At 38.4% G+C, this 25,764-nt stretch overlaps 2 protein-coding genes across 2 annotated transcripts; one reads left to right on the plus strand and one right to left on the minus strand.

Moving 5' to 3' along the window:
* The first annotated feature begins 3,724 nt into the window (after positions 1-3,724).
* Positions 3,725-8,776, plus strand: LOC137717651 (probable 1-deoxy-D-xylulose-5-phosphate synthase, chloroplastic). Its single transcript, XM_068457075.1, has 10 exons — positions 3,725-4,216; positions 4,804-4,923; positions 5,011-5,175; positions 5,406-5,556; positions 5,851-6,119; positions 6,452-6,719; positions 7,002-7,294; positions 7,394-7,672; positions 7,831-8,115; positions 8,218-8,776. The coding sequence occupies exons 1-10, from the start codon at positions 4,049-4,051 to the stop codon at positions 8,365-8,367; spliced, it is 2,148 nt and encodes a 715-aa protein (XP_068313176.1). The 5' UTR covers positions 3,725-4,048; the 3' UTR covers positions 8,368-8,776.
* Positions 8,777-16,871: 8,095 nt separating this feature from the next.
* On the minus strand, positions 16,872-21,888 carry LOC137717040 (potassium channel AKT1-like). The gene is made up of 12 exons (XM_068456358.1): positions 21,447-21,888; positions 20,593-20,958; positions 20,327-20,384; positions 19,897-20,214; positions 19,485-19,730; positions 19,255-19,353; positions 19,089-19,121; positions 18,804-18,989; positions 18,509-18,703; positions 18,319-18,394; positions 17,607-18,197; positions 16,872-17,358 (listed from the first exon to the last, which is right to left on the minus strand). Exons 1-12 carry the CDS (start codon positions 21,662-21,664, stop codon positions 17,084-17,086), a joined length of 2,661 nt encoding a protein of 886 aa, XP_068312459.1. The 5' UTR covers positions 21,665-21,888; the 3' UTR covers positions 16,872-17,083.
* Positions 21,889-25,764: the final 3,876 nt, after the last annotated feature.

The raw sequence follows: 25,764 nt of genomic DNA on the forward strand, positions 1-25,764 counted from the left end.
AGTTGACGCCGTCAGTGTGCATGGCACGTGGCCGCGCGTGGGGGCGCGTGAGGGGTCCAAAAAATTATTTTAAAAATATGGGTGTGATCCTGAGGTTGTGTAGAGCACGTTGGTATATTCAATTGTCCAATTTGAGCAATGTATGAGAAGTTATTACGAGAAGTTGGTTATGTGCTTTTAAATTAACGTTTTCGTAGCTTTTTCGCGTATAGGTGATTCGTTTTCCGAGGACGAGCGTACACACTCGAGGCAGGGGGGCTACGACCCTTCCACTTATCAGTGAATGGGCTTTTTGTTTTCCGTATATACCTATATACATCTAAATTCCCAGAAATAGATTAAAAAGAGTAATTGATTTATGCCATGCACTTTATTATTATCACTTATGCATCATCACATGCATTAGTAGCGGCATACATTTATATATGTGTATTTGGTGCTGTGGACGCACAGGTAAGTGCCAGGTAAGCGGTATTCATGTTGTTATGCAGTAATAGTTTGAGATGCTTAGAGAGCTCATAATCTGCACCCCCAGTGTTAGTGCTCCCGCCCAGAGTTGGGGCATAGCCTTCACGTGTATGTTCACCCGCACCGCATACTCGCATTGGATCCAAGATAGGTGCCTAGGCTTGTCGTACAAACCACATTAGGTGGTTACGACTCGTAGGTGACCCGCGATTTATCGCCCAGCTTCACGTGATCGTAGCACTAGAGCATACATATATATTACACCAGCCTGTCGTACAGACCACGTTAGGTGGTTCCGACTCGTGTGCAGATTCAGTTATTGAGTTGAGATTGGAGCTCTATATGCAGCCGTACAGGTCACGTTAGGTGACTCCCGGCTGCCAGATATGTGTTATTGATATGATTTACGCTTGAGCATTTACATTTGATTATGAGATTCCGTTGTGGCATATTCTCAAGCATGAATGGCATATTTTGGAGCATGATTGGCATATCTATACATACGTATATATGTTCATTTTCTGGGAAGTATACAGGTTTTACGGCGAGGGGTTAGAATGTATTTTGCTAAAGAGTTTTCAAAGAGCTTTGTTTTTGCCCACTCACGCTTTTGTTTTTACGCCCCTCCAGGTTCTAGTGGTTTAGCAAGTTCGGTGGTTTATCCCAGAGGGCGTCCCGGCATTTCTGACAGACACTCACCATTGTAGGGTCACCTTCGGGTGTAATTATGTCGCATTTTTCCTTTTTGACTGCTGTAGACTCGCTCTGAAATTGTGTCTCACATACACTAGTACTTTGTATGCTAGTTAGTTTTTAATTATTCGTACTTTTATATTACTATCTTCATAGCTTCCGCACGCGCACATGGCTACGTCACCTTCGTGTGACGGCCAGCACTCCCTGATCTCGGTCGGGGTGTGTCATTAACTAATCAGATTACACATTAAAACCCCGTTAACGGGTTTACCGGCGGATAACGCATTTCAACCCGGTAAGAAAAAAAATGTCATTTTAGTTCCGGTTCCTAATCAACATAATTGTTAGATTGAAACCTTGTTTGTTTAAATTTTTTGATTGAGGTCCTTAGCCTCATTTAAGAGATTTAATTCATGCATTTATGCATTTAATGTCTCACAAATTATGAAATTTAAACAAATTAAAATAATATTTTTTAAATATAATAAATACTTAAAAATCAATTTTAGAGTAATATTGTTCTTCACAAAAATTATAGCAAAAATTTATATATATATATATACCCACATAATTATTAACATATTCTAAAAAATAACTATTGATATATTTTAAAACATAAAATAAATACATATAATTAGCATGGGTACATTTAGCAAAGTTAAAATGGGTACAAAAAAAATTAAACAATATGGGTACAAATACAAATAAAAGTTAAAAAAACATGGGCACAAAAAGGAATTAAATATGGGTAAAAAATAAAATTAAAAAGAAAATTGATACAAATAAAAAAAAGGGTTGCAACTTTAAAATGGGTACAAATTAAATAAAAATATATGATAAAAAATTTAGTCATAAATATAAATATACCAAATCTAACGTTTCTAACACTAAATAAATATATTTAGAAATAAAAAATATTTTATTATTAAAATAATTAATGATGTTTATTAAAATCTAAGGACTTTGATAAAAAATTAAAAATGAATAAGGATTTGATCGATAAAGTAGGACAAATAGAATGAGAACCTAATTTTTCCAAGAAAAAAATAGTTTGATATTTTTAAATTACTAAAAAAGCTTACCACAATAGTCATAGAATTTGATCGCACGTAAGTGAGATTAAAAAATACAAAAGCACATTAAAAATACCGAAGCATTTAAAAATACCAGAGCACACTAAAATTCATTTATACTAAAGCACATTAGATTTTCAAAGCCTACATACTCTCGTGAACAATGTTTTTAGGGTAGTTCAAAATAAATAAAAATCCATAATAATTAATGCAAAAGTGTGAAAAATATGAAAAGAACATAAAAACACTTGTGATTGCATCCTCCACGCATAGGCGTTGGTTACATCGTTGTTTATATTTTTAAAACCCTTAAAACCTTCATGAATACTATTTATTGTCTGAGTGCAAAATTAATAAAAAAAAATCATAATAATTAATGTAGAATTGTGAAAAATGTTAAAAAAAAAAAAAAAAAAAAACCATATAATCACTCGTAGTGACAATCTTCACAACTTCCATAAGGGGGTTAACTTCGAAGTTTAATCGTCGATTGTCGTTTACGATGTATTCTTTTTACCGGATTTCGTTTTTCAGATTTTCATTTTAGAAATCATGATCTTTTAGTGGATGTAGAAAAATGAACCGTTCGGATCGTTGATATCACGTTCCAATGTTCACGATTAACTGAAATATGAGTCAATATATATAATTTTTATAGACTTTTTAAACTCCGAACAATATTTTCACTAACTGTAAAATTTGAACGTTATATCACTTACGTTTTTCATTTGATTATTTATTGATTAAAAACATATTCTCTTTAACGGGTAAATTGTGTAGTTAGGTCATATTACTGGTTAATATTAATGGGTCGTGTTCGGGTTGTGTCATATTATCCGTTTATTTTGACGGATGTTATATGACACAACCTGTTAAAATATTAAATATGTTAAAAAAAATAACACAAACATGGAAAAAGGACAAGAATGCCAAGTCTATCTACAATCATAACACATTTATCATTTAAATGAAGAAATTTATACGAACTCTAAACTTCTCCTTTATAATTCACAATTTTACATTTTATGAGAGATGCAAAATATTTTGAAATAGACATTTCAGATTACAAGTGTACTAACTAAACGAACTATGTCTGACTCAAACCGTTAATTACAAATAAACAAAAACCCAGTTATAAACTCACAAAGAAAGGTTTGTTTCCATTTGACATACTCTCTAACAAATTGAACATCAATGATATGATTGTGTACGAATCTCGCAATCTAATTTAACCAAGAGAACACATAAATATTCCCCCCACTCCTAGTTAATCGACAAAACACTCAAAAATTGTGTTTAGATTAACAAAACCAACGTGAGCTGCTGTGATACCTTCGGAGTTCTCAACACTAAGAAATTACAAATCAGTTGGCAATGGAAATTATCGTCTGTAATTATAAAATTAAATAATGGGATTAATTATTAATTTAAAGGTTTCTAATTTTTGAGGTCATTATGCTTTGGCCTCACATATATTTTGGACTTATCCAGAATGATACTCTCCCAACTTATGCTTCTTGCGTCTCCTCCGGATCCTCTGTTCACTTCCTGTTGATATTTACTTCCCCTCCGTCAGCTTCGTCTTCTTCTTCTTCTGCTGCCCCCGCCCTGTTCTTCTGCAACTATTCTGGTGTCTCATGTGACGCTTTCGGACAATTTTACCCTTCAAAATCCCATCTCTTTACGTACTCAGCTCTTAGATGCTTTGAACTTGGGTAGTTGGGTGTGTGTTTTTCTGCAAGTGAGCTCTCGGATTCAGCTCTTTTCTTGAAATTTATTGAATTTGGGTTGCTGGGTTTGCGTTTTATCTGATGGGTGTTGCTTCTGCTGGGTACCCTTTTGGAGTCACTTCCCATTGCCATGGAAAGTTGGGGGCTTTTCCTCAGAAAGTGGAGTTCTTTGGCTCTAATTTCCCACTGCATGTGGAATTTCCAGGACATAAATTGTACCCAAGTTCCGTTTTTCCCCCTGCATCCAAGGTAATCTCGGTCACGTCCCTTCTTACCTACTTTACATGCTGCAGAAACTGAGGAGAAAAAAGAAAGAAAAAAAATTTAGAATTTGGAGACTTCATGATTTAACTGTATTTGTGGTTGCAGAGTAAGCAAAATCTATGATTTGTTTGAATTGTTAAATTTTTTGTAAATTTGTAAGGTGCTTGTTAATTTATTGATTTTGGTAATTAGAGATTTTTCTTGAGTGGAATTTTAATTTTCGTTTGTAACTATTTTTAACTTTGCACTAATTTTAGAAAATAATTGTTTTTAAAACAGAAAATGCTTAGATACGGCAATGTAGTGATTAATACTGAGTAGTTTGAAATGGTGTGGTGTTAAAATGGCAATTCTAAAGTATTGATTACCCAAAAACCCGAATCTTATTATCGCCATTATCTTCAAGTGTTTTGCTTTTAAGTTAATTTAAGTCTAGATCATGTGTCGTATGATTTCGTATTCTCACACGAAGCACATACACTGGTTGATCTGAATTGATGAATCCATTAAAATAGTTATTCACTGTATCTGCCGTTACAAAGGCAGTAACGTGTGTTGTTTTCTCGATGCAGGAAATTGCAAGTCGAATATGTTCTCTACCTGACGATGACGAATGGTTCTTGGAAGAAATGTTAACCCCCATTCTTGATTCAGTTGAAAATCCTATCCACCTGAAGAACTTGTCTGTTGAAGTTAGTTCTGAGGCATTTTAATACTTGCTTTGTGTGCTTACACTTCCGTTCACAACTTCTTTACTCATCACAGAATGATCGGTGCAGGAACTGAAACAGTTATCTGATGAAATCCGTTCAGAGTTATCATCTATAATGTTGAGAACGCGAAAGTCTTTCAGAGCCAGTTTGGCAGTGGTTGAGTTGACGGTTGCAATACACCATGTTTTTCATGCTCCCGTGGACAAGATAATTTGGGATGTTGTAGAACAAGTAAGATCATAAATATATACCTTTCTCTTTGTAGAAATGGTTAATTCTAAGAAAGGCAGTTGAGGGTATGGAGAACTTGCGATACTGTTTCCATTAGGCTGTTCATAGTTCATAACAGAAATTACACATCTAAAACAGAACGCAATGAAATCAGTCATGGGCAGTTTCTGCACATTTATACATTGTCACTGGATGATATAAATGTTGAAAGTTTTCTCTTTTTCTGGCAGTCATATGCTCATAAAATACTTACAGGAAGGCGGGGCCTCGTACATACAGCTCGACGAAATAATGGTTCTTCTGGTCCTTCATCTCGACCTGAGAGTGAATATGATCCATTCGGGCCAGGGCATGGGTGCAGTAGCGTTTCTGCTGGACTGGGTAATGTCTACTTCCAGTATGCTTCTTTTTCGTTTATCCTGTGATGAAATCGCTGTCTTCGGAAAAAGTCCATGTTTTTATTCAACATAACGTGCAACACCCTTATCTGGACATTCTGTTAACCGTATATGCTGCTTTAGACCCGATGGCATTTATGCAGCTAGTGATAGTATATGGTCATTCCTTTGAGCGTTATTTATTATGATGTAAGAGCAATTGTTTCAAGTTTGGCCAGCTACATTGGATTTAAAACTATATTATTTTTTAACTCGACTGCTATTATAATCTTTACAGGCATGGCAGTTGCACGGGATATTAAAGGAAAACGGGAACGTATTGTTTCAGTCATTAGCAATGGGACTACGATGGCTGGACAGGTCTATGAGGCGATGGGTAATGCAGGTTATTTGGACTCAAATATGGTAGTTATTTTAAATGACAGCCGACACTCTTTACACCCAAAGACTGAGGAGGGTCCGAAGACAGCTATTAGTGCTCTGTCTAGTACCCTAAGCAAGCTCCAGTCAAGTAAATCCTTTCGAAGGTTTAGAGAAGTTGCTAAGGTATTTTCGTGTTTTTTATTATCATACCTCTAGGACTGGAAGATTTTGAGACATTAAACGTTATTTAAAGATTTCTTAGAACTTAGATATATTGGAAGTTTTGAAATGAGAGATATCTTTACAGAAAAATATATTTAACTTTTGGCAATGCTTTAGACAATCTGAGTATAGAAAAATTATTTGGTTTTGTGTGGCACGCATCTGAGAGAAAAATGTATTGGGCTTTGGTGATTTTGAAAATATCAAACATTTTCTGTTGCTATGAGCGAGATTTTGTGCCTTGTGCTTTTTGTTCTATGAAATATTTATTTTTCTTCCCCCTATTTTTTCAGGGTGTTACTAAAAGAATTGGTGGAGGCATGCATGAATTGGCAGCTAAAGTTGATGAGTATGCACGTGGTATGGTCGGTCCACTAGGATCAACTCTTTTTGAAGAGCTCGGATTGTATTATATTGGCCCTGTTGATGGACACAATGTTGAAGACCTGATTTGCGTTCTACAAGAAGTGGCATCTCTTAATTCAATGGGTCCTGTTTTGGTTCATGTGATAACGGAAGAAAATCGGGAAGTTGAAAACAACCCAAAGAGTGGGATAGAAGGTATATTACCGCTCATCTCCCTCCTTCTCTGGTGTTCATTTTATATTCTGTACAAAACTCTGCACTAAATTTAAGGATTCATGAGTTGACTTGAACATAGTCTAACTCAGCCCAATATCCTTTGGTTTGATATTTTTCATCTGAGGCTTTGCCTTTGTTCAGGCCTTTAGCGAGTATAAGAAGTTGCTGACTACAATGATTGGTTCTCATTTTGTACAGCATGAAAAGCCACGTTCAGTTTGATCTGACATATATGCTATTTTACACTTCCCAAACATGCAGGTTTGAATAACTCTGAGGATTTACCGTCCAAAATCCACCGTAGAACTTATAGCGACTGCTTTGTGGAGGCTTTGGTGATGGAGGCAGAGAAGGACAAAGATATCGTAACTGTTCATGCAGGAATGCATATGGAAACAGCATTTCAGCTATTTCGTGAAAGATTTCCTGACAAGTTTTTTGATGTGGGAATGGCTGAACAACACGCAGTTACATTTTCGGCTGGTTTGGCATGTGGAGGACTTAAGCCATTTTGCATAATCCCGTCTACATTCCTACAAAGAGCTTATGATCAGGTAGTAACTATATTATAATCAGTTTTGGAATAAATAATTTATGATATAATATAATAATATGATGATAATGTCTCTAATATCTTCTCATGGCCTGTTTAGGTAGTTCATGACGTAGATAGGCAAAGAATTCCAGTGCGTTTTGTCATTACAAGTGCAGGGTTGGTAGGATCTGATGGTCCCATGCATTGTGGAGCATTCGATATAGCATTTATGTCATGCTTACCAAATATGATCGTCATGGCACCATCCGATGAAGATGAGCTTGCCAACATGGTGGTCACTGCAGCCTACATTGATGATCGTCCAGTTTGCTTCCGATATCCAAGGGGCGCCATTGTTGTGATGAACCATTCCGTATGCAGTGGGACCCCCATTGAGGTAATTCCGCTTCATTGCTTAAAAACAAGTATACCGTCATTAATCATTCCCAGTAAGTATATAAACTTGGTATATTTAATACAGAGGATTACTTCTTATGTGTTTTTTTAACTTCTTTGTGCGACTGCGTTTAATGACTTCTTTGCGCTGCTGAGCAGATTGGAAAAGGGAAAATTCTTGCGGAGGGTAAAGATGTGGCATTGCTTGGATATGGATCAATGGTTCAGAACTGCCTCAAGGCTCGGTCTCTTCTTTCAACACTGGGCATTGATGTAACAGTTGCTGATGCAAGGTTCTGCAAGCCGTTAGATGTCAAGCTTCTTAGGCAGCTTTGTCGAAACCATTCATATCTGATCACGGTTGAGGAAGGTTCTATTGGAGGATTTGGATCCCATGTTGCACAGTTCTTTTCTCTCGACGGACAGCTTGATGGAAACATTAAGGTAATATTTATTTTCAGTTCAATATTGATTGTCAATGGCTCATTATATGTTAACACATCGTTCCTCATATTTTGTTCTCTCTGCCTGAAATCGACTTTCCAGTGGCGACCAATTGTTTTACCGGACAACTACATTGAGCATGCATCGCCAAATGAGCAGCTAGCTATTGCTGGATTAACTGGACACCACATAGCAGCAACGGCGTTGACTCTGCTTGGCCGGAATCGTGAAGCCCTTCATTTGATGTGCTAGGCATCTGCTATTCTCTGCCCTTTCACCGAGACTGTTTCTTGGCGGAAAAATATGAAATACGGATCAAGGCTCAAGTAGCATTAATTCTACCGAAATGTTCCGATTTATACCGTATCAATTTGTATAGAAGTGCTTTTGTCAAAAGTAGTTAGTATGCAACCAATGAAGGTTGGTCGAAGTGGAAGGGGTTCTGGTCGCTTAAGCAAGTGGTCTCGATTTCAAGCCCTTGTGGATGTAGAAAACTTTCTTGGGAGAAGTCCGCCCGACCATACCTCGAAGGATTAGTCCTGGGCTTTGCCTGGGGACACTTTGGGAAACCAAAAAGTAGTTGGTATGCATGTTTATGTTCGTTAACGTACAGCAGCACAAAGGAAATTTCGAAAATTTAAATTTAAATTTAATACCATGTTATATATAGTGCATTGAATTGAAGATTTTTTTTTTTTTTTTTTAAATTTATTGAAGAAGAAGAAGTAGTACGGTATTCATTTATTTGGAATAAATCGTACAAAGTAGAGGATATGATGCTAATAATGGGCCTCAATAATAAAAATCTTGTTGGGATTTTCAACCCAATCGAAGGAAAAAAAGTGTCTTGCACCATATTAAGTATTAATACTATCCTGAAGAAGAATATTAAAAATTACATTAGGTGGTTCTTCAAATCAAAAAAGTTGACTAGTCAAAGTTAAGCCCAATCGTGCCAATCTGTGTGCCGCCGTGTTCGTCTCTCGTCGACCAAACGTAGCTTTCCATTGTGAAAACGAAGCCAAGATATGTTTAGCATCCTGAATAACATGCCAAAACTCACCATTCAAATTTGTTGTCTCGGCTTGTAATGCATTAATCACTACTGCTGCATCACCTTGTATCTCAACAGCATGGGACGTCACCATCTGTGCCAAAAAGACAGCAGCTCTCGCTGCCATAATCTCTGCCATCTGTGCAGAAAGAACCCCCGGCAAATTCGAAGCCATGGCTGCCAAAAAAATCCCCCAGTCGTCTCGGATTATAACACCAATCGCTCCAATCCCATCCCGCTCATTCCACGCACCATCAAAGTTACATTTAAGCCAACCTACCTTAGGTTTTTTCCATGGCTGTGGAAGGAAATCTTGCTGCCCTTCTTTACTTCATGCCATTTTCTATACTCTTGGAGCCATGCTTGGGTTCGACAATGGATATCCACTTGGTTCATCGCCTTACCCGTCCGCAGAAATGAGTTTCGTTCCTTCCGGATGCTCCAAATCAACACCAAAGCAAGATCAAAACTTTGCTTCGAAAGTTCTCCCGCCATTTGAATCAACCAACTTTGGAATCCTCCACTTCCCATGCCCCCCGTTCTCAAGCTCAACGAACTCGAAAACCAAATAGAGACCGACCTTGGGCACTCAAGTAACACATGTTCAACCGTTTCCCTCTCACACTCGCAAAAAATACAAGTCGCAGTGGTGATAACTTTCCTCTTTTGAAAGTTTGCTTGAGTCGGTAAAGCATTCGTGCAACACCGCCAAACACAATTCTTTACTTTCGTAGGCACACAAGCTTTCCAAAGAGCCTTCCACAGCCATTTAACCCCTGCATGCATCCATTTTAGAACTTGCAGGTCCCGTCCCGTAGTCCTCACCGCTTGAATGAGCCACATGATAAGCAGACTTCGTTGTGAAAGTCCCATAGTCTTTTGGGAATAACGGTATTCTTTCCGACTTCAAATCTTCTTTTGCTTTTCCTTTTTCTTTGTAATCTACATGTTTATAACTCTGCTGCTACATTTTCAATGTTGCAGACAGTGATGTGTGGGTTGCTTGGACTTCCTCCTTCAAATGGGGTTCTTCCACAGTCCCTTATGCACACCAAGAGTCTTGCTGTTCTAAGGCGTCTGGTGATCTGAAAGAAAACGGTAGAGTGCCAAGGAATGCATGAAACTGAACGCAACCAACTCTGAGTGAGTAACCTGCTGCAGTCACTCTTTGTGGGAGGCTCAATATTCGCAATCATCATAATAAAAAAATTCCTACCTCAGTTCTTTGGGGATATTTTGCCTACATGGCGATTGATAATCTCCCAGGTAATCAGTTCTGGGAGAGGCTCTTGCTACTCTCCATCAGCTCTAACCGACGTACAAGTAAGTTTCAGAAAGTTCATTATGTTGGAATATGTGGCCAAGTGGCCAACTCACATCCACTTTCGGCTAATAAAATAATAAGGTGGACAAAATCATTGTTGTTTTCCTTGTTTTGAGGAGAAAAGGAAAAGGCTAGCAAGTAGCCTTATTATTTTATTTGTATTTGGTTGTTTTTTAAAAGGGAATGAAGGGTGCAGCCGAGTGTAGAGAAAAAAGAAGGAAGGGCACCATTTGTTTTTCAGCATTCCTTTTGTGAGAGCACCGAGAGTAGAGAAAAGTGAGGGAGCTCATTTCAGTTTTGGGAGCAAGGGAGAGTTGCAGAGAGCAAAGGAGAGTTACAGAGAGCCTAAAACAGAAGAGAAGCTGTTGCTTCAATTGATTAGTAATCATCTACCAAAGTAGTTGTTGTTGTAATAGCCTTGAGCTATATGTATAGAGAAGAAATTATTCATTATATTTCTTTCTCTATTTGTTTCTTTGGTGTGTGAGAGCTATTGGGTGTATTGGGCTTTTGAGTTGTGAGATTGTCAACACTGTCTAAACTCCCATTTGGTTGATAGTGGATTATTGGGTGAGCTCCTACTGCTCCGAGGACGTACTCCAGTTACACTGACTGTGGAGGAACCTCGTTAAAATCTTGGTGTTATTTTCTATATTGTTCTTGCATTTCAATTGATAAATTTCTGTGGGTTAGCTTGATTTGGTTCCGCGTGGTTTGGTGCTATCCTAGCACAACAATTGGTATCAGAGCACTGGTTGCTCTTAGGTACTGTCTAATTGCCAAAAATGTCAGACGGGCAAGTTGAGAATCCTTTTGGAAGCAGCTCCGGATTTGCAAGAACTACGGTGCAAAATGCAAAGTTCGAAGTTGAAAAGTTTGATGGCACAAACAACTTTGGGATGTGGCAATGTGAGGTCAAAGATGTGTTGGCTCAACAAGATCTACTTGCCGCTTTGGGAGAGAAGCCGGAAGCTATGTCGAAGCCGGAATGGGAGAAATTAAATTTGTGGGCTTGCTCTTCAATTCGGTTGTGCCTTGCAAAAACTCAGAAGTATTTTGTGATGCGGGAGACATTGGCAAGTGTGTTGTGGCAAAAATTGGAAGACAAGTATATGACGAAGAGTGCAGAGAACCGGCTACACTTGAAGAAAAAGCTCTACCGCTTCCAATACAAAGAAGGTACAAAAATTATTAGACACCTTGATGCTTTTAATAAGTTGATTGCCGACTTGTTAAATTTAGATGAGGATATTAAGGATGAAGATAAGGCCTTAATATTTTGTTGAATTCCTTGCCGGACTCTTATGAGCATTTTGTTACCACTATTATGCATGGTAAAGAAACTGTGAAATTTGAAGATGTGTCAAATGCCTTGATGAATTATGAAATGAGGCATAGAGATAAAAATCATGATAGTACCTCGGAAGCTTTATTTGTTAGAGGTAGATCATCGGAGAGAAGATCATCTTCTAATAGGAAAAAATCACAGTCTCGACCTAGAGGAAACTCTAAAGGTAGAAAACCTTTGGAAAGGGATGAATGTGCTTTTTGTCGTAATAAGGGCCATTGGAAGAAAGATTGTCCAAAATTGAAGACCAAAGGTAAAGAAAGTTCTGAAGCTAATGTTGCTGAAGTTGAAACAGATTTTCCTGATTTTGCTTTAACCACTTCCTCATCATTTGATTGTGCTACTAAGTGGGTGTTGGATACGGGTTGTACTCATCATATGACTCCTCACAAGGATTGGTTTTCAAGCTTGAAAGAGTTTGATGGCGGTGTTGTGTTCATGGGAGATGACAATCCTTGCACAACAAAAGGGATTGGTACAGTTCGGTTGAAGTTGCATGATGGCATGGTTAAAGAGTTGACAAGTGTTCGGTATGTACTGAATTTGAAGAAAAATCTTATTTCTTTGGGAACTTTGGAAGCCAAGGGCTTCAGGTTTCATTCAGATGGGCAGACATTGAAGGTGACTTATGGTGCACTTGTTGTGATGAAAGCTCCTCGATGTGGCCATTTGTATTTATTGCAAGGAAGCACTGTGACAGGTGAAGCATCTGTAGTCTCAGAAAATATGGGCACATCCGATTCTGATACTACTAGATTGTGGCATATGAGATTAGGCCATGCCGGTGAGAAAGCTCTACAAGGGCTTGTGAAACAAGGTCTTCTAAAAGGTGCCACGACTTGTAAGCTTGATTTCTGTGAGCATTGTGTCTTGGGGAAGCAAACTAGAGTGAAGTTTGGTACTGCTGTACATCAGACGAAGGGCATTCTTGATTATGTGCATTCGGATGTTTGGAGTCCTACAAAGACTCCCTCTTTGAGTGGTAGACATTGGTTCGTGACCTTTGTTGATGATTATTCAAGAAGGTCTTGGGTCTACACTATGAAGCACAAGAGTGAGGTGTTGAGCATTTTCTTGGGTTGGAAGAAAATGGTTGAGAACCAGACTGGGAGAAAGATTAAGATTTTGAGATCGAATAATGGTGATGAATACACATCCGACCCTTTCTTTAAAGTTTGCAAAGAGGAAGGGATTGTGAGACATTTTAGTGTCCGGGGAACTCCACAACAAAATGGAGTTGCAGAAAGATTGAATCGAACCTTGCTTGAGAAGGTTAGATGCATGTTGTCTCAGTCGGGTTTGAGCAAGTCATTTTGGGCAGAGGCAGTTACTTATGCATGTCACATCATCAACCGATTACCCTCAGCTGCTGTTCAGGGTAAGACGCCAATGGAGGTATGGACTGGAAAACCTTCTAATGATTATGATTATATTCGTATTTTTGGTTCACCTGCTTATTTTCATGTAACTGAAAATAAACTTGATCCTAGAGCCAAAAGGCTATCTTTCTTGGTTTTAGTAGTGATGTCAAAGGTTACAGGTTATGGTGCCCGGAGATGAAGAAACTTGTAATCAGCAGAGATGTGACATTTGATGAAGAAAATATGTTCAGAGACTCTGAAAAGAATGTGAAAGATGTCCAACAGGTGGAGCTTGAGAAAGTTGCCTCTAGTACTTCAAATCCTATTTCCGCTGATGTCGAAGCCACTACAAGTGAAGAAGTGGGGGACCATGAAGATGTTGAAGAAGTTGAACTTGAAGATTCTATTCAAGTTGAAGAGCAAGTTTCACCTCAAGAGTCTATTGCCAAGAACAGAGGAAAAAGACAAATTACCAAGCCAGCTCGGTATAGTGACTATGTTGCTTTTGCTCTTCCTATTATCACTGATGAGATTCCATCCAATTTTGAGGAAGCCATTGAGAGTGAGGAAAATGAGAAGTGGTGCAATGCCATGGGTGATGAGATGAATTCTCTCTTGAAGAACAAGACTTGGGAGTTAGCTAAATTGCCTAAGGGTAAGAAAGCTATTGGTTGTAAATGGGTGTATGCCAAGAAAGAAAATGCTGATGAGAAAAGCAATGTAAGATTCAAAGCAAGATTAGTTGCTAAAGGGTATGCACAAAAGGAAGGCATTGACTACAATGAAATTTTTTCTCCAGTTGTGAACCACTCCTCAATTCGCATTATGTTAGCTCTTGTTGCACAATATGATCTTGAGCTTGTGCAACTCGATGTGAAGACGGCTTTCCTACATGGTGATTTGAATGAAGAGATCTATGTGTCAACCGGATGGGTATAAAGTGAAAGGGAAAGAGAATTTGTTTTGCAAGTTGAAGAAATCACTTTATGGCTTGAAGCAATCTCCAAGACAATGGTATTTGAGGTTTGATAAATTTAAGAGAGGCCAAAATTATTCTAGAAGTCAATATGATCATTGTGTGTACTTCAAGAAGTTGCAAGATGGGTCTTTCATTTATTTGTTGATATATGTTGATGATATGTTGATTGCCTCAAATAATGTCGAAGAGATTGATAAATTGAAGAATCAAATGAAGAATGAGTTCGAGATGAAGGATCTTGGAGAAGCAAAGAAGATCCTTGGCATGGAGATCACTAGAGACAGAGAGAAGGGTTTGGTTTGTTTGAACCAAAGACAATACCTTGAGAAGTTGATTCGGAAGTTTGGAGTTCATGATTCAACTAAACCGGTTAGTACCCCTTTGGCTCCTCATTTTAAATTGAGTTCTCTACAATGTCCTAAAGCTGATAAGGAGAAGCTGCAAATGAAAAATATACCATATGCAAATTTGGTTGGTAGTTTGATGTATGCAATGGTATGCTCTAGACCAGATATTGCTCATGCAGTTGGCATGGTGAGTCGATATATGCATAATCCTGGTAAAGAGCATTGGAATGCAGCTAAGTGGATATTGAGGTATCTCCATGGTACTCGAGATGTTGGTTTATGTTTTGAGAGGGATGACTCTGGTATTGGTCATTTTGCTGTTGGTTATGTTGATTTAGATTATGCAGGTGATCTGGATGGAAGGAAGTCTACTACAGGCTATGTGTTTACTATGGCTAATGGGCCAGTTTGTTGGAGGTCCATTTTGCAATCATCTGTTGCCTTGTCTACTACAGAGGTTGAATATATGGCAGTTGCTGAAGCTATAAAGGAGGCCATTTGGATACATGGACTGATTAGAGATTTGGGGGTTGATCAGAAGCAGGTGGAGGTACATTGTGATAGTCAGAGTGCCATTTATTTGGCTAAGTATCAGGTTCATCATGCGAGGACCAAGCACATAGATGTGCGTTATCACTTTGTTCGTGAAGTTGTTGGTGAAGGGGAAATCATTCTACAAAAGATTCCAACTAAAGACAACCCCGCTGATATGTTGACTAAGGTTGTTGGTGTAGCCAAGTTTGTTCATTGTTTGAACTTGGCTCACATTTTGCCTATATAAAGAAGGCGTTGAGCAGTAGGAGTTTTTTGGAGCATTTTGGCTTGTGATGGCGTTTTTGGAACTTGGCCAAGGTGGAGATTGTTGGAATATGTGGCCAAGTGGCCAACTCACATCCACTTTCGGCTAATAAAATAATAAGGTGGACAAAATCATTGTTGCTTTCCTTGTTTTGAGGAGAAAAGGAAAAGGCTAGCAAGTAGCCTTATTATTTTATTTGTATTTGGTTGTTTTTTAAAAGGGAATGAAGGGTGCAGCCGAGTGTAGAGAAAAAAGAAGGAAGGGCACCATTTGTTTTTCAGCATTCCTTTTGTGAGAGCACCGAGAGTAGAGAAAAGTGAGGGAGCTCATTTCAGTTTTGGGAGCAAGGGAGAGTTACAGAGAGCCTAAAACAGAAGAGAAGCTATTGCTTCAATTGGTTAGTAATCATCTACCAAAGTAGTTGTTGTTGTAATAGCTTTGAGCTATATGTATAGAGAAGAAATTATTCATTATATTTCTTTCTCTATTTGTTTCTTTGGTGTATGAGAGCTATTGGGTGTATTGGGCTTTTGAGTTGTGAGATTGTCAACACTTTGTAAACTCCCATTTGGTTGATAGTGGATTATTGGGTGAGCTCCTACTGCTCCGAGGACGTACTCCAGTTACACTGACTGTGGAGGAACCTCGTTAAAATCTTGGTGTTATTTTCTATATTGTTCTTGCATTTCATTTGATAAATTTCTGTGGGTTAGCTTGATTTGGTTCCGCGTGGTTTGGTGCTATCCTAGCACAACACATTATACTGCCATTTATGAGTATTTAGTAGCTTATCATAATCTTGTTTCGTCTTCTAATTCTGTAATTTTCTTGGACAGGGTTTTGGAAAGTTTTCATGCTTCATTCGTGGAGTTAGTACCGTTCAAGTACATAGTTGCATTTACGCTCTTCCAACTCGTGTACTTCCTGATATATTTCAGAGTGACATGGATACCTATAGCTGGAATATTGTTCCCTCTGCCATTCTTCCTTCTCATAAGCATAAGGGAACATTTGCTGCCCGGGTTCTTTCATCCTGCCCATCTTCAAGAACTCGATTCTTGTGAGTGGGAAGAAGTTCCGTGTTAATCCATATGTAAGTCTCTTTTACTTTCTTCTGGCTTGTATGAATGTGTTTAAATGATTCTGATTCATGGCATTGAAATGTGTGAGCAGGAAAAAGTACCACCCGGCCCTGGAAATGATGACGGTACAGATGATTTCTATGATGCTGAGATATTGGATGAGATGACATGAAGCAGAGGAGAGTTGAAGCTCAGAACCAGCTTCAGTAGTGAAGACTGAAGACAGGTTTTCTCATGTAAGAAAAAATCCAACACCTTCCATCCGTCTTTGTTTAATCAATTTTACATCATTTTACACGTTTCCAATCGGTTCAATGACATATTGCAATGTAAAATTGTGCAGGTGCACCGCGAAGATGTTGCCTGAATTTGACGATACAGTGGATTATGATCAGTATAGTTTGACTGAGACTGAAGCTTGTGCTTGTGATATGATTAAGCTCCTCAACCGTGGACCGTTGATTTTCTGTATCAAGCACACTCATTGTAGCAAAGATATTAACAGATTACAGAAAAGAGGACTAAGAATTATGCCTAGCTTGGAAAACAAGTAATACAGCCAGAAAATCACGTGCGGATTCATGATGTTTTCGGGCAAATTAAGGGACACGGAGTATGCAAGAAGGGAAGATAGACATGCCATCTGGGGGATGATTTTCTGGCCTTCTGGATAATTATTTTTCAGAATCACCAACAAGAACAAGATGATCGCCATCTCTAACAAGCCCTATATCTTCAATTTCAGCTCTGTCTTTGGTTAAAACTTTTGTGGCTGAAAACTGGAATTTCTTGGCACCAAGGTCAAGTAGTTGTTGAAGGGAATCAGGCAGAAGCACAAGCTTTGCAGCAGTTTCGCCTTTTTCCAGGCAGCTAAGTGTCACTCTGGCCGGATAGCTGTTCCTACTTGTGCTCCTTGTCAAACTGCCTGCAGATGCGACATTGTCTCTATCTTTCTCACCTGCATGTTTTCAAATTCACCTTGTCAAAACTTTTCATCACCTAGTGTTAAAAAAAAATCAAAGTTCGGTTAAAGGCCTCAGTTTCTAGTAGGTTGAGTAATGATTTACTCACGCATTTTTACTCATAATATTATGGGATTTAAGAAACATTATGTAAGTGATTTATTAAGAGAAAAAAATGAGGAAATTATAGCATCTTTCTAAGAATATATGGAGAAAATTGAAGATATATGCTTACCGGTATTAGTATTGGCAGTTGACATGAAACCAAACAGTGAATTGCGAAAGCTTTTATCCATTCTAAGAGTATTTTCTGATATCATATCTGAGTTGGATGGCCTTCCATCCCGTGCGTAGGGAGGTAATGTAGGCTCACTTCTGAACTTCCCAGGACGTGATAGTATCGGATCCTCTGGCATAGGAACAACAGTTTGTTTCTTGCTTGGTTTCTTACTCTCCGATTTTTGTTGAAACAGTTCAATTATTTTGTCATGTCCCTGATGCTCTGCCAAAGCCCTAGGAGTCCATCCGTAGCTATCTGGCTTGTCAGCCTCAGCCCCTTGTTCCAAGAGGAACTTAACTATCTCTACGTTTTCTTCACATACTGCCGTGTGAAGTGCTGTAGTCCCATTGTTCTTGGGCAGTGTTACATCACCGTTATACTTGACAATGTATTTAAGCAGCTCCAAGTTGTTTTGCTCAACAGCAGAACAAGCAAAATTTCCCACATTGCCAGAATTTATCTTCGCTCCATTGTCTAAGAGAAGTTTAATCAAAGACTCATGCTTCCCTGATATTGCTTCCCATAGAGGAACATTTCCTTCCGAATCTGCATGCAAAGTAACGAATAATTGATTCAGCGTGACAATCTCATACCACGTGTCAAATTAAAGGTCACCTAAATAGAAACATAGCACACCAGACTGTCTGACAAGAAAACATGTTCGTACCTTGTATATTGGGATCGGCTTCATACTCTAGAAGTAAAAGGGCACAATGTTCATTTCCATTAGATGCTGCAATGTGCTGTTGAACACAAAAGAAAATAACGCATACAAAGTAAGCACCAAACTCTCAAATTCAAAGGCTATCGCGGACAAAATGGTGTCTGTTTGCACAATAATGATAGAGTATGCGCACCATAGCTGTTCGTCCATTATCATCCATCTCATTTGGATCTGAACCCCGCCTTAGCAATTGATGCAGCAACATGTCATCACCCCTCTGTGCAGCAAAGCATAAACTAAGAGGCAGATCCATTCTACCGCTAGCCAGCACATGCTCTATGTCCCTCAAAATTCCTTCTGCCAGCGGATTCTTCATTTCTTTCAAATGCTGCATCAATATGCATAAGAAAGACGCAAAGAACCGTTATCAAAATTCTGATTCCCATATATTAAAGACTACCAAAAAATGATTAACGTAACGTACAAACCTGAAGAAAATTGTTCATGATTATCGTTCCATCTCCAACATTTGCTTGAACAAGGTTTAAGAAAGCTGTACGGTTCAAACGCAGAAGCTGGGAGAGTCCTTTCGTCCGAACTGTGACCATTTGAGGCCTGTAACAAAGCACACCTATTTCACCAACAACGTCTCCTGTCTTCACTTCATGAACAACCTGCAGTCATTCAACAAGAAGTCCATCAGTCATAGACAAAGCACCAAGTTTATGTTTTGGAAGACACGTTGATCACATATTTTATATCATTAAACTTGCCGGTGTTGCTCCATTCCTGTGCATAATAAGTTCCTGTTAGCAAGTTGCAAGAATCAGAAGCTAGTTTTCCCAATAAAAAGAAACCGAAGAGTAAAAGAAAGGCAATAGGTGCCTTGTGATTCAAGTGTAAAGAGGAGTTGCATGACTGCTATTTTCTGATTCTTACCACAGAGCCGGTAACCACGATATACATGTCAGTGGGTGCTTCATTCTGCAAGATTACAACTTCTTTTGGAGGAAAATATTCAGCCTTCATCTCAGAGACCTTAAAACTCAACCACCAAAAATGAAGTTAGACAAAGTTTATTTCTTACATATAAGATTGCAGGAGACTAGAATGACAATGCTGTATCAAACACCGCCAATTAGTACAAATAGTGTAATCTTAATAATTACCAATTGGAAAAGTAGATCTCTTGATACACCTTGGAACAAGTAGACACTATCAACAAGTGGATAGAAGAGATAGTGAGAGATGCTAGATCGAATGGCTTTAGGGAGCGCATCGAGAGCCTCTTGCTGCTGCAGCCCTTCTGAATTAGTTCTGTACTTCAAACACAAATGAGCAAGCATCTGCTCGTGCAGGTGATCAGGTATTTGGTTCCTACGAGCAAAACTTGTTGCAGCTTGAATAGTGTCTCTCTGCGAGTCCAGAAAACAAGTCCAAAAAATGGGAAACCAAAACATGAAAACTGCTATACTTGCAAACTTGTCAGAAGAATGAAGTTCATATCTAAAATTGTTGAGTTAAACTTTACATAATTTAGTAGTAAGAAGTATTAAACTTTACATAATTTAGTGTACTTACAAATTGTCTAGTTCGAGCAGTTCCATGGACAATCAAGTTGGTCATATTACCGATCAGGTAAGCTTGCAGCCCAAGATTGAAGAGCATATAGAAGATATCGAATATCATCTCCTGTGAATTTACAGGATGAAAATCCCCATAGCCGGTGGTTGTGAGCGTGATTATGGACCAGTACATTGAGGTCACGTACCGGTCCCATAAAGTCAATTGTTGAAAGTTTTCTTCGATAAGCCCAAACCAGGTCCTTCTTGGGTTACGATAATGCACAGCAAGGAAATAGAAGAAGCAGCCTGCGCAATGAACTGTGAGGAGTGTAACCTACAAACACATCAAAAGCCTGATGATCATGAGATACACATCACAGTTATATTAGACAATCACCTCTCTTTCAACAAAAAAAAAGACTAGATATTAGTCGAAAAGTACTCACGAAAATAAGCTTGCAGTATCGAACCCAAAAATAGCTATAATTCCTGTCCTTTTCCAATCTAGAATATCAGAGAAAATATAAAACAACATGAGAGCTTAATGATCAGATCCTGCAAATGAATATGAAAAATATAATCTGCATTGCCTTTGGATTAAGCTGACTTCAAACATGAGTAAAATAACGATGAATGCAGTTCACAATTCATAAATAAATACAAATGTATAATAAGATTGCTGTGATGGAACTTCTATTGATGTAATTTGTACCTGGAAATCATTGCACTGACTCTTCGGAGACGCCAAAGGCGGAGGATATTGAAGTATCCATAAGTCTCGAGAGGAGGAGGCAGAACACGCTGAGCAAGTTCCGAAGGGATTGTGGAGATAATGTCAAAGGCCAGCCATGTTTTGGCATATCTCAGAGCGATGAGCTTGCGGTTGTCAATGAGGAGATAAGTAGTTTTATCAAGGTAGGCCACAAAGAATGTCAATACAATGTCGATAGCGAAAAGTGCATTGACAACATTATCAGCAATGGCAATAAGTCCTTTTGCTCTGTCCAAGAATCCAAATTCAAAGGGACACACCCAAGCAGTGTAGAAAACCAGGAGGATAAGAAATGACTGCCAAAGTCTGCAAATTAAAAACCAAAAGAAAATGTTATACTCAAATTATGTTTTCTTTTTTTGGTAGGACGATATTCTAAATTGCTCTGATTTATAGAGCGGGGATCAAACTAAGTGCAAGGTACATTGGTTGACCAAGTGGCCTAACGCACATCACACAATTATTCATAAAACAATAATGGAACTACAATTAGAAAATTAAAGTCTCCAAAACAAAACCTAAAAAAAAAAAAAAAAAAAAAAAAAAAAACCATGAACGATTGAAACATCATTTAAGGAGAACAAAATTGGGCAATAAATTCTAGTTCTTCATGATCTTGTGCCGCCATGAATTTATACAAATACAGTCCAAGATTCAAACACAGCCTAAATTTAAAACTTGCTACATGCAATTCATATCAGATCAACCCAACTGATAACACACATGGACGTGTAAAAACAACAAGAAAAATTGAAAAATTGCTAGAGAGAGAGAGAGAGAGAGAGATTTGTCACTTGTAATAATAATTAAATGGGGAGATGATGAAACGGCGGAACTTGTGTTTGGGACGGTTTGGAGCAGTGGCGCCAAGAGACGGCAAAATGCCATCGATGAGGTTAAACTGGCTGGCATGGCTGCCGTCCCTCGACATTTCTTCCGCCTTCTCCTGTTTTCCTCCACCACACCCTTGCCCGCACATTGACATCGACATTGCCATTGACCCCTTCCTCATTATTCCCACTTGGTTCAGCAGTCATCATCTTCCATGTTCCTCTCCCTTCAGTCCCTTGAAGCTCACTTTTCCTGTCTCTCTAAGATTTAACGCAAAAGTTCTCCTCTTTGGTATCAGCAATGTTGGACAAGAGTGAAGACCCACCACGGAAGGAAAAGGAGAGAAGCAATGGAAGCTGCTAACTCTCTCTCCCAGTCTGTGTGTGCCTCTCTCTCTCTCTAGGATTCTTGGCTCACTTTATCTCTCTCTCTCGGTTTCTCTGTGATTTGTTCTCTTTTTTCCCGGACGTTACGTGGAGAGAGCCTTTGTGTGTTGTAGTGGGTACAACGTTACACGACGTTGGCTGAAGGACTAACACAGATCAAGGGCTCACCCTGATGATCTCGTACAACTTAACCGTAATAAGAAATTATTATCCCCACTTTATTGTTATTAGACGATTCCACAGTAATAGTACTAATTATGAATTGAATGTAAAACCAATTGGCAATATAGGGAGTGGTCCAAACTTATTTGTAAATGCAAGATTCCTTCTTTTCTCGATATATGATTTATACTCTCGACACACCCTCTCAGATGTGATGAATTTTTAAGTCTAACACGTGCACAACATAAATTGTGTGATGTTCAGCATGTGTTGATATTGGACTTTACACGTGGGACAACATATTCTGATACATGCAAGATTTTATTTTATTTTTTTCTTTCTTTTTTAAAATGTAGAATTCATACTCTCATCAATAACACGTGTATTAGTAAATACCACAAGACCTCCCAATTGGCGCTCCGCGTCTACGCTTTCATTTGACAACAACTAAGAGCTTTAATAAAGACGATGAACAAATAGTCAATCAATATGGTGCTTTTTTTTTTACAACAAACAATATTATTTACACTAAAGTGAGGGATGGGTTTAGCCTTACAATGGATTAGCAATAATATGGTTCAAACTTTCTACCACTAGACCTTAGTACTAAGTGGCATCAATACAGTGTTTAAGTTACATGCCAATTGCCCGTTAATATACATGGTGTTCATCAGTGAGTCCGTGAGTGCGGAGAGAAGGTAACCTGCTCTAGATCTAAACAATTATATCAAATTCATCTAGACTATAATTCAATTAATATTCTGCTATTCATATAGAAAAGATATCGATTGAAGGGAAATGAAATAAAAGAGGTATTGGATCTTTTAAGGCAAATGATAACCCTACATTATTTTATTTCTCACACATTCATGTTTAATTTTGTTCGTTGATAGTATTTGATTTGTTCAAATTAATGACTAAAAGATGTGAGAGGCTAAAAAAGATGTGTGAAAATCATTTTCCTTTAGGAAAAATAAAACAAATTGGACACTAAAAATTCTAAAACCCACGTGCATTTGTTATTAATAGTATACTTAAAAGTTGTTGTGGTTCATTTGACTTATAGGACGTGCATGACCTAGTAATATCACGTGACGATAAAACTATTACACTAAAAAAATATTTTTCTTGAGTGTGATTGGAGAAGTATATACACATAAATGCTTTACATGTATGAATTAATTGAAGGCAATAAGAATCTGAATTTTGAACCAATGGATGAATGAGATATCAGTGTCAAGTTCACCTTTTTCTTTGTTTTAAAGCATCGTCTACAAATTAGAGTCCATTAATTTGTCTTTGGACAGGTTCCTGTAAACTTTAATTGCATCAGTGATCTTACATGAGCCAGGCATGCATCGAATGTCAACGATTTAAGTAAGAAGTTTGAATTTAAGTTTAGATTGGTGAAGGAGATTTTTTTTGTTAGTATATTGATGAATTTAACATAATATTTTATGATCTTATAGAATGGTTGATTTCTACTTTTCAAGTGCTAAAGGGAAAACACATAGAATCCAAACAAGTGTTTGGGTCTGAAAGAGGATAATTTGAACAAATATCTTATTCGTTTGAAGAGTTAAAACAAAAAAGTAATAAGATCATCTGCCTTTTGATCATCTTGCTTTAGTGTTCAAACAAAGGGTCGTCGATTTAAATTTTTTAAAATATTATTTCTAAATAAAAATCTAAAATGGTTTTTTATTTTTGTCAAACGATAGATTTTTGTTAGATTAGCCATCAACGGAATTCAAACTCATGATGTCATGTAAGGGCTCAGCTCATTTCCATCACTGTGATAAAGAGCCACTTGCTGAAAAGCTTATTTACTTTCTTGAAAAAATGACATAAGTTTATCAAGCATATTAGTGCAGCAGTGCTTTTCTTATCAAAATTGAAAGTGATAACAAATTCGAATATTTTGGCTGACCATCTATCCTCGACAAGAAAACAAAAAAAATCAGCAATTAAATAAATTTCAAGAGAAAAGTACAAGCAATAATTTGACTGGGTATGAACCATTAAGAACAGAACTTTTTTTTTTTTTTTTGAGAAACGATAGTAGTATTAGATTCAAGTAGTTGCGGGTTACAAAAGAGCCATACTATGGCTGAGGAGTTTAATCGACCAGTAAGTCCATAATGAAAAGGGTTGGGGATTCAACCCAATTACAGTCATTGGAAAGCGAAAGACCATAACGAGCAAGTCGAAAGGCAATACCATTGGCTTGACGGCGAACATGGGAGACCATAGTGATCGTCAAGAGCGGTGCTTTGATGTCCTCAACGATATGACCAATGGAGGAAAGATTAACAGCGAAGTCATGAAGTGAGTTAACGATCTGAAGCGAGTCAGATTCAAAACAATAGCTATAAGAAACCCTAGTTGTCACCCAAATCATAGCCAAACAAACAGCGAGGGCCTTTGAATGGAGGGGAGAGGGAACATCATTCAGTGAACCGGCCGACCCATGACCCAAAAGAATCCCAAGCCCTATTGATGTTTATCTTCAGAGAACTAAATGGAGGGAGGTTCCATGTAATCAAGGAAGGGGAAGGGCATGGGGATCGAGACATCTCCAAATTGATAAAGTCCTACCACCAAGACAGAGTTTGAGAGACGATAGAATATGAAGGATCACACATACCCTCCCAAAGCAAGTTTCGTGCCTTCCAAATAACCTAACAGATCATCAGAGCCGCCTTAAAGTGGTTCGGAGGGGAGTTCCTGGTGACATTAGCGATCCAGTCCATGAATGATAAGGGAGTGAGGTCCCAAAGGGGCACCCCTATAAAGGACGAGCCAGGCCGCTTTCACGAAAGGGCAGAATCACAGATTCAAAGGGTCTATTGTAGAAGACACAAAAGGAGTCAGAGGCGATAAGCCTCTTGACCAAGTTGGCCCTGAAGGGAATGAAATCATGCCAGAGACTCTAAACACACATTTTCACCTTTAGCGGGACCTTAGCACCCTTTAGCCGATTCCAAACATCCTAGAAGCCATAGAGGTTGAAGATGCCCCACCGTTAGGTGGATGCAAGTAGCCTCGAGCAAGGTGGTACGCGCTCTTGATAAAGAACTTCCTTGATTTCTCAAAGTGCCACATAAGGGTGTCGGGGGGAGACCTGAAGCTTAAGGGGATAGTGCGAATCAACCTAGCTTCCTCAGGTGAGAAGATGGAATTGATAGGTGCGGTGAGCCAAGATTTCATGTTGACATTGATGAGGTTGCAAACCATAGACCGATTACACTCCGAGGGTCTAGGAGTGTGAGGTCTGAATGAGGAAGGCAAAGGAACCATAGGTCGTCCCAAACTCGAATGTTCAAACCATTACCAACCTGCCAACGGATTCCAAGGGAAAGGATACGTTGGGTCGAGTAAATACTCCTTCAACAATACGAGGCATCAGGATTGACCCAAGCATCCAAGAACGACGAATTCGAGAAATACTTGGCTTTCAGCACCTTCACCACTGAAGAGTTAGGCTCAGAGAGGATTCGCCAATCTTGTTTGGCCTGTTGGTATTTGACAGTTTACTCAACACCAAATGATGTGGGTGATAGGTTTACAAACTCTATCACACCTCTCACTTACACTCTCAATAATATTGGACAAACGAAAGGGAATAACAAGCTTGGGGATAACAAACACTTTGAAATATTAGAAAGAGGGTTTACAACTCTTTTGGAACTTACAAGCTGAAATGGAAATGGGAATTGGATTTAATGTTTCG

Source organism: Pyrus communis, chromosome 15, assembly GCF_963583255.1.
Source record: "Pyrus communis chromosome 15, drPyrComm1.1, whole genome shotgun sequence".
NCBI lineage: Eukaryota > Viridiplantae > Streptophyta > Magnoliopsida > Rosales > Rosaceae > Pyrus > Pyrus communis.

Coding starts and splice junctions, on each gene's coding strand:
- LOC137717651 (XM_068457075.1), top strand. CDS start 4,049: ATGGGTGTTGCTTCTGCTGGGTACCCTTTTGGAGTCACTTCCCATTGC. Junction 5,557..5,850: donor TAGCGTTTCTGCTGGACTGG/GTAATGTCTACT, acceptor TAATCTTTACAG/GCATGGCAGTTGCACGGGAT. Junction 7,673..7,830: donor GCAGTGGGACCCCCATTGAG/GTAATTCCGCTT, acceptor GCTGCTGAGCAG/ATTGGAAAAGGGAAAATTCT.
- LOC137717040 (XM_068456358.1), bottom strand. CDS start 21,664: ATGAGGAAGGGGTCAATGGCAATGTCGATGTCAATGTGCGGGCAAGGG. Junction 20,959..21,446: donor CCATTTAATTATTATTACAA/GTGACAAATCTC, acceptor TTTAATTTGCAG/ACTTTGGCAGTCATTTCTTA. Junction 19,731..19,896: donor CTGCTCGAACTAGACAATTT/GTAAGTACACTA, acceptor CTGGACTCGCAG/AGAGACACTATTCAAGCTGC.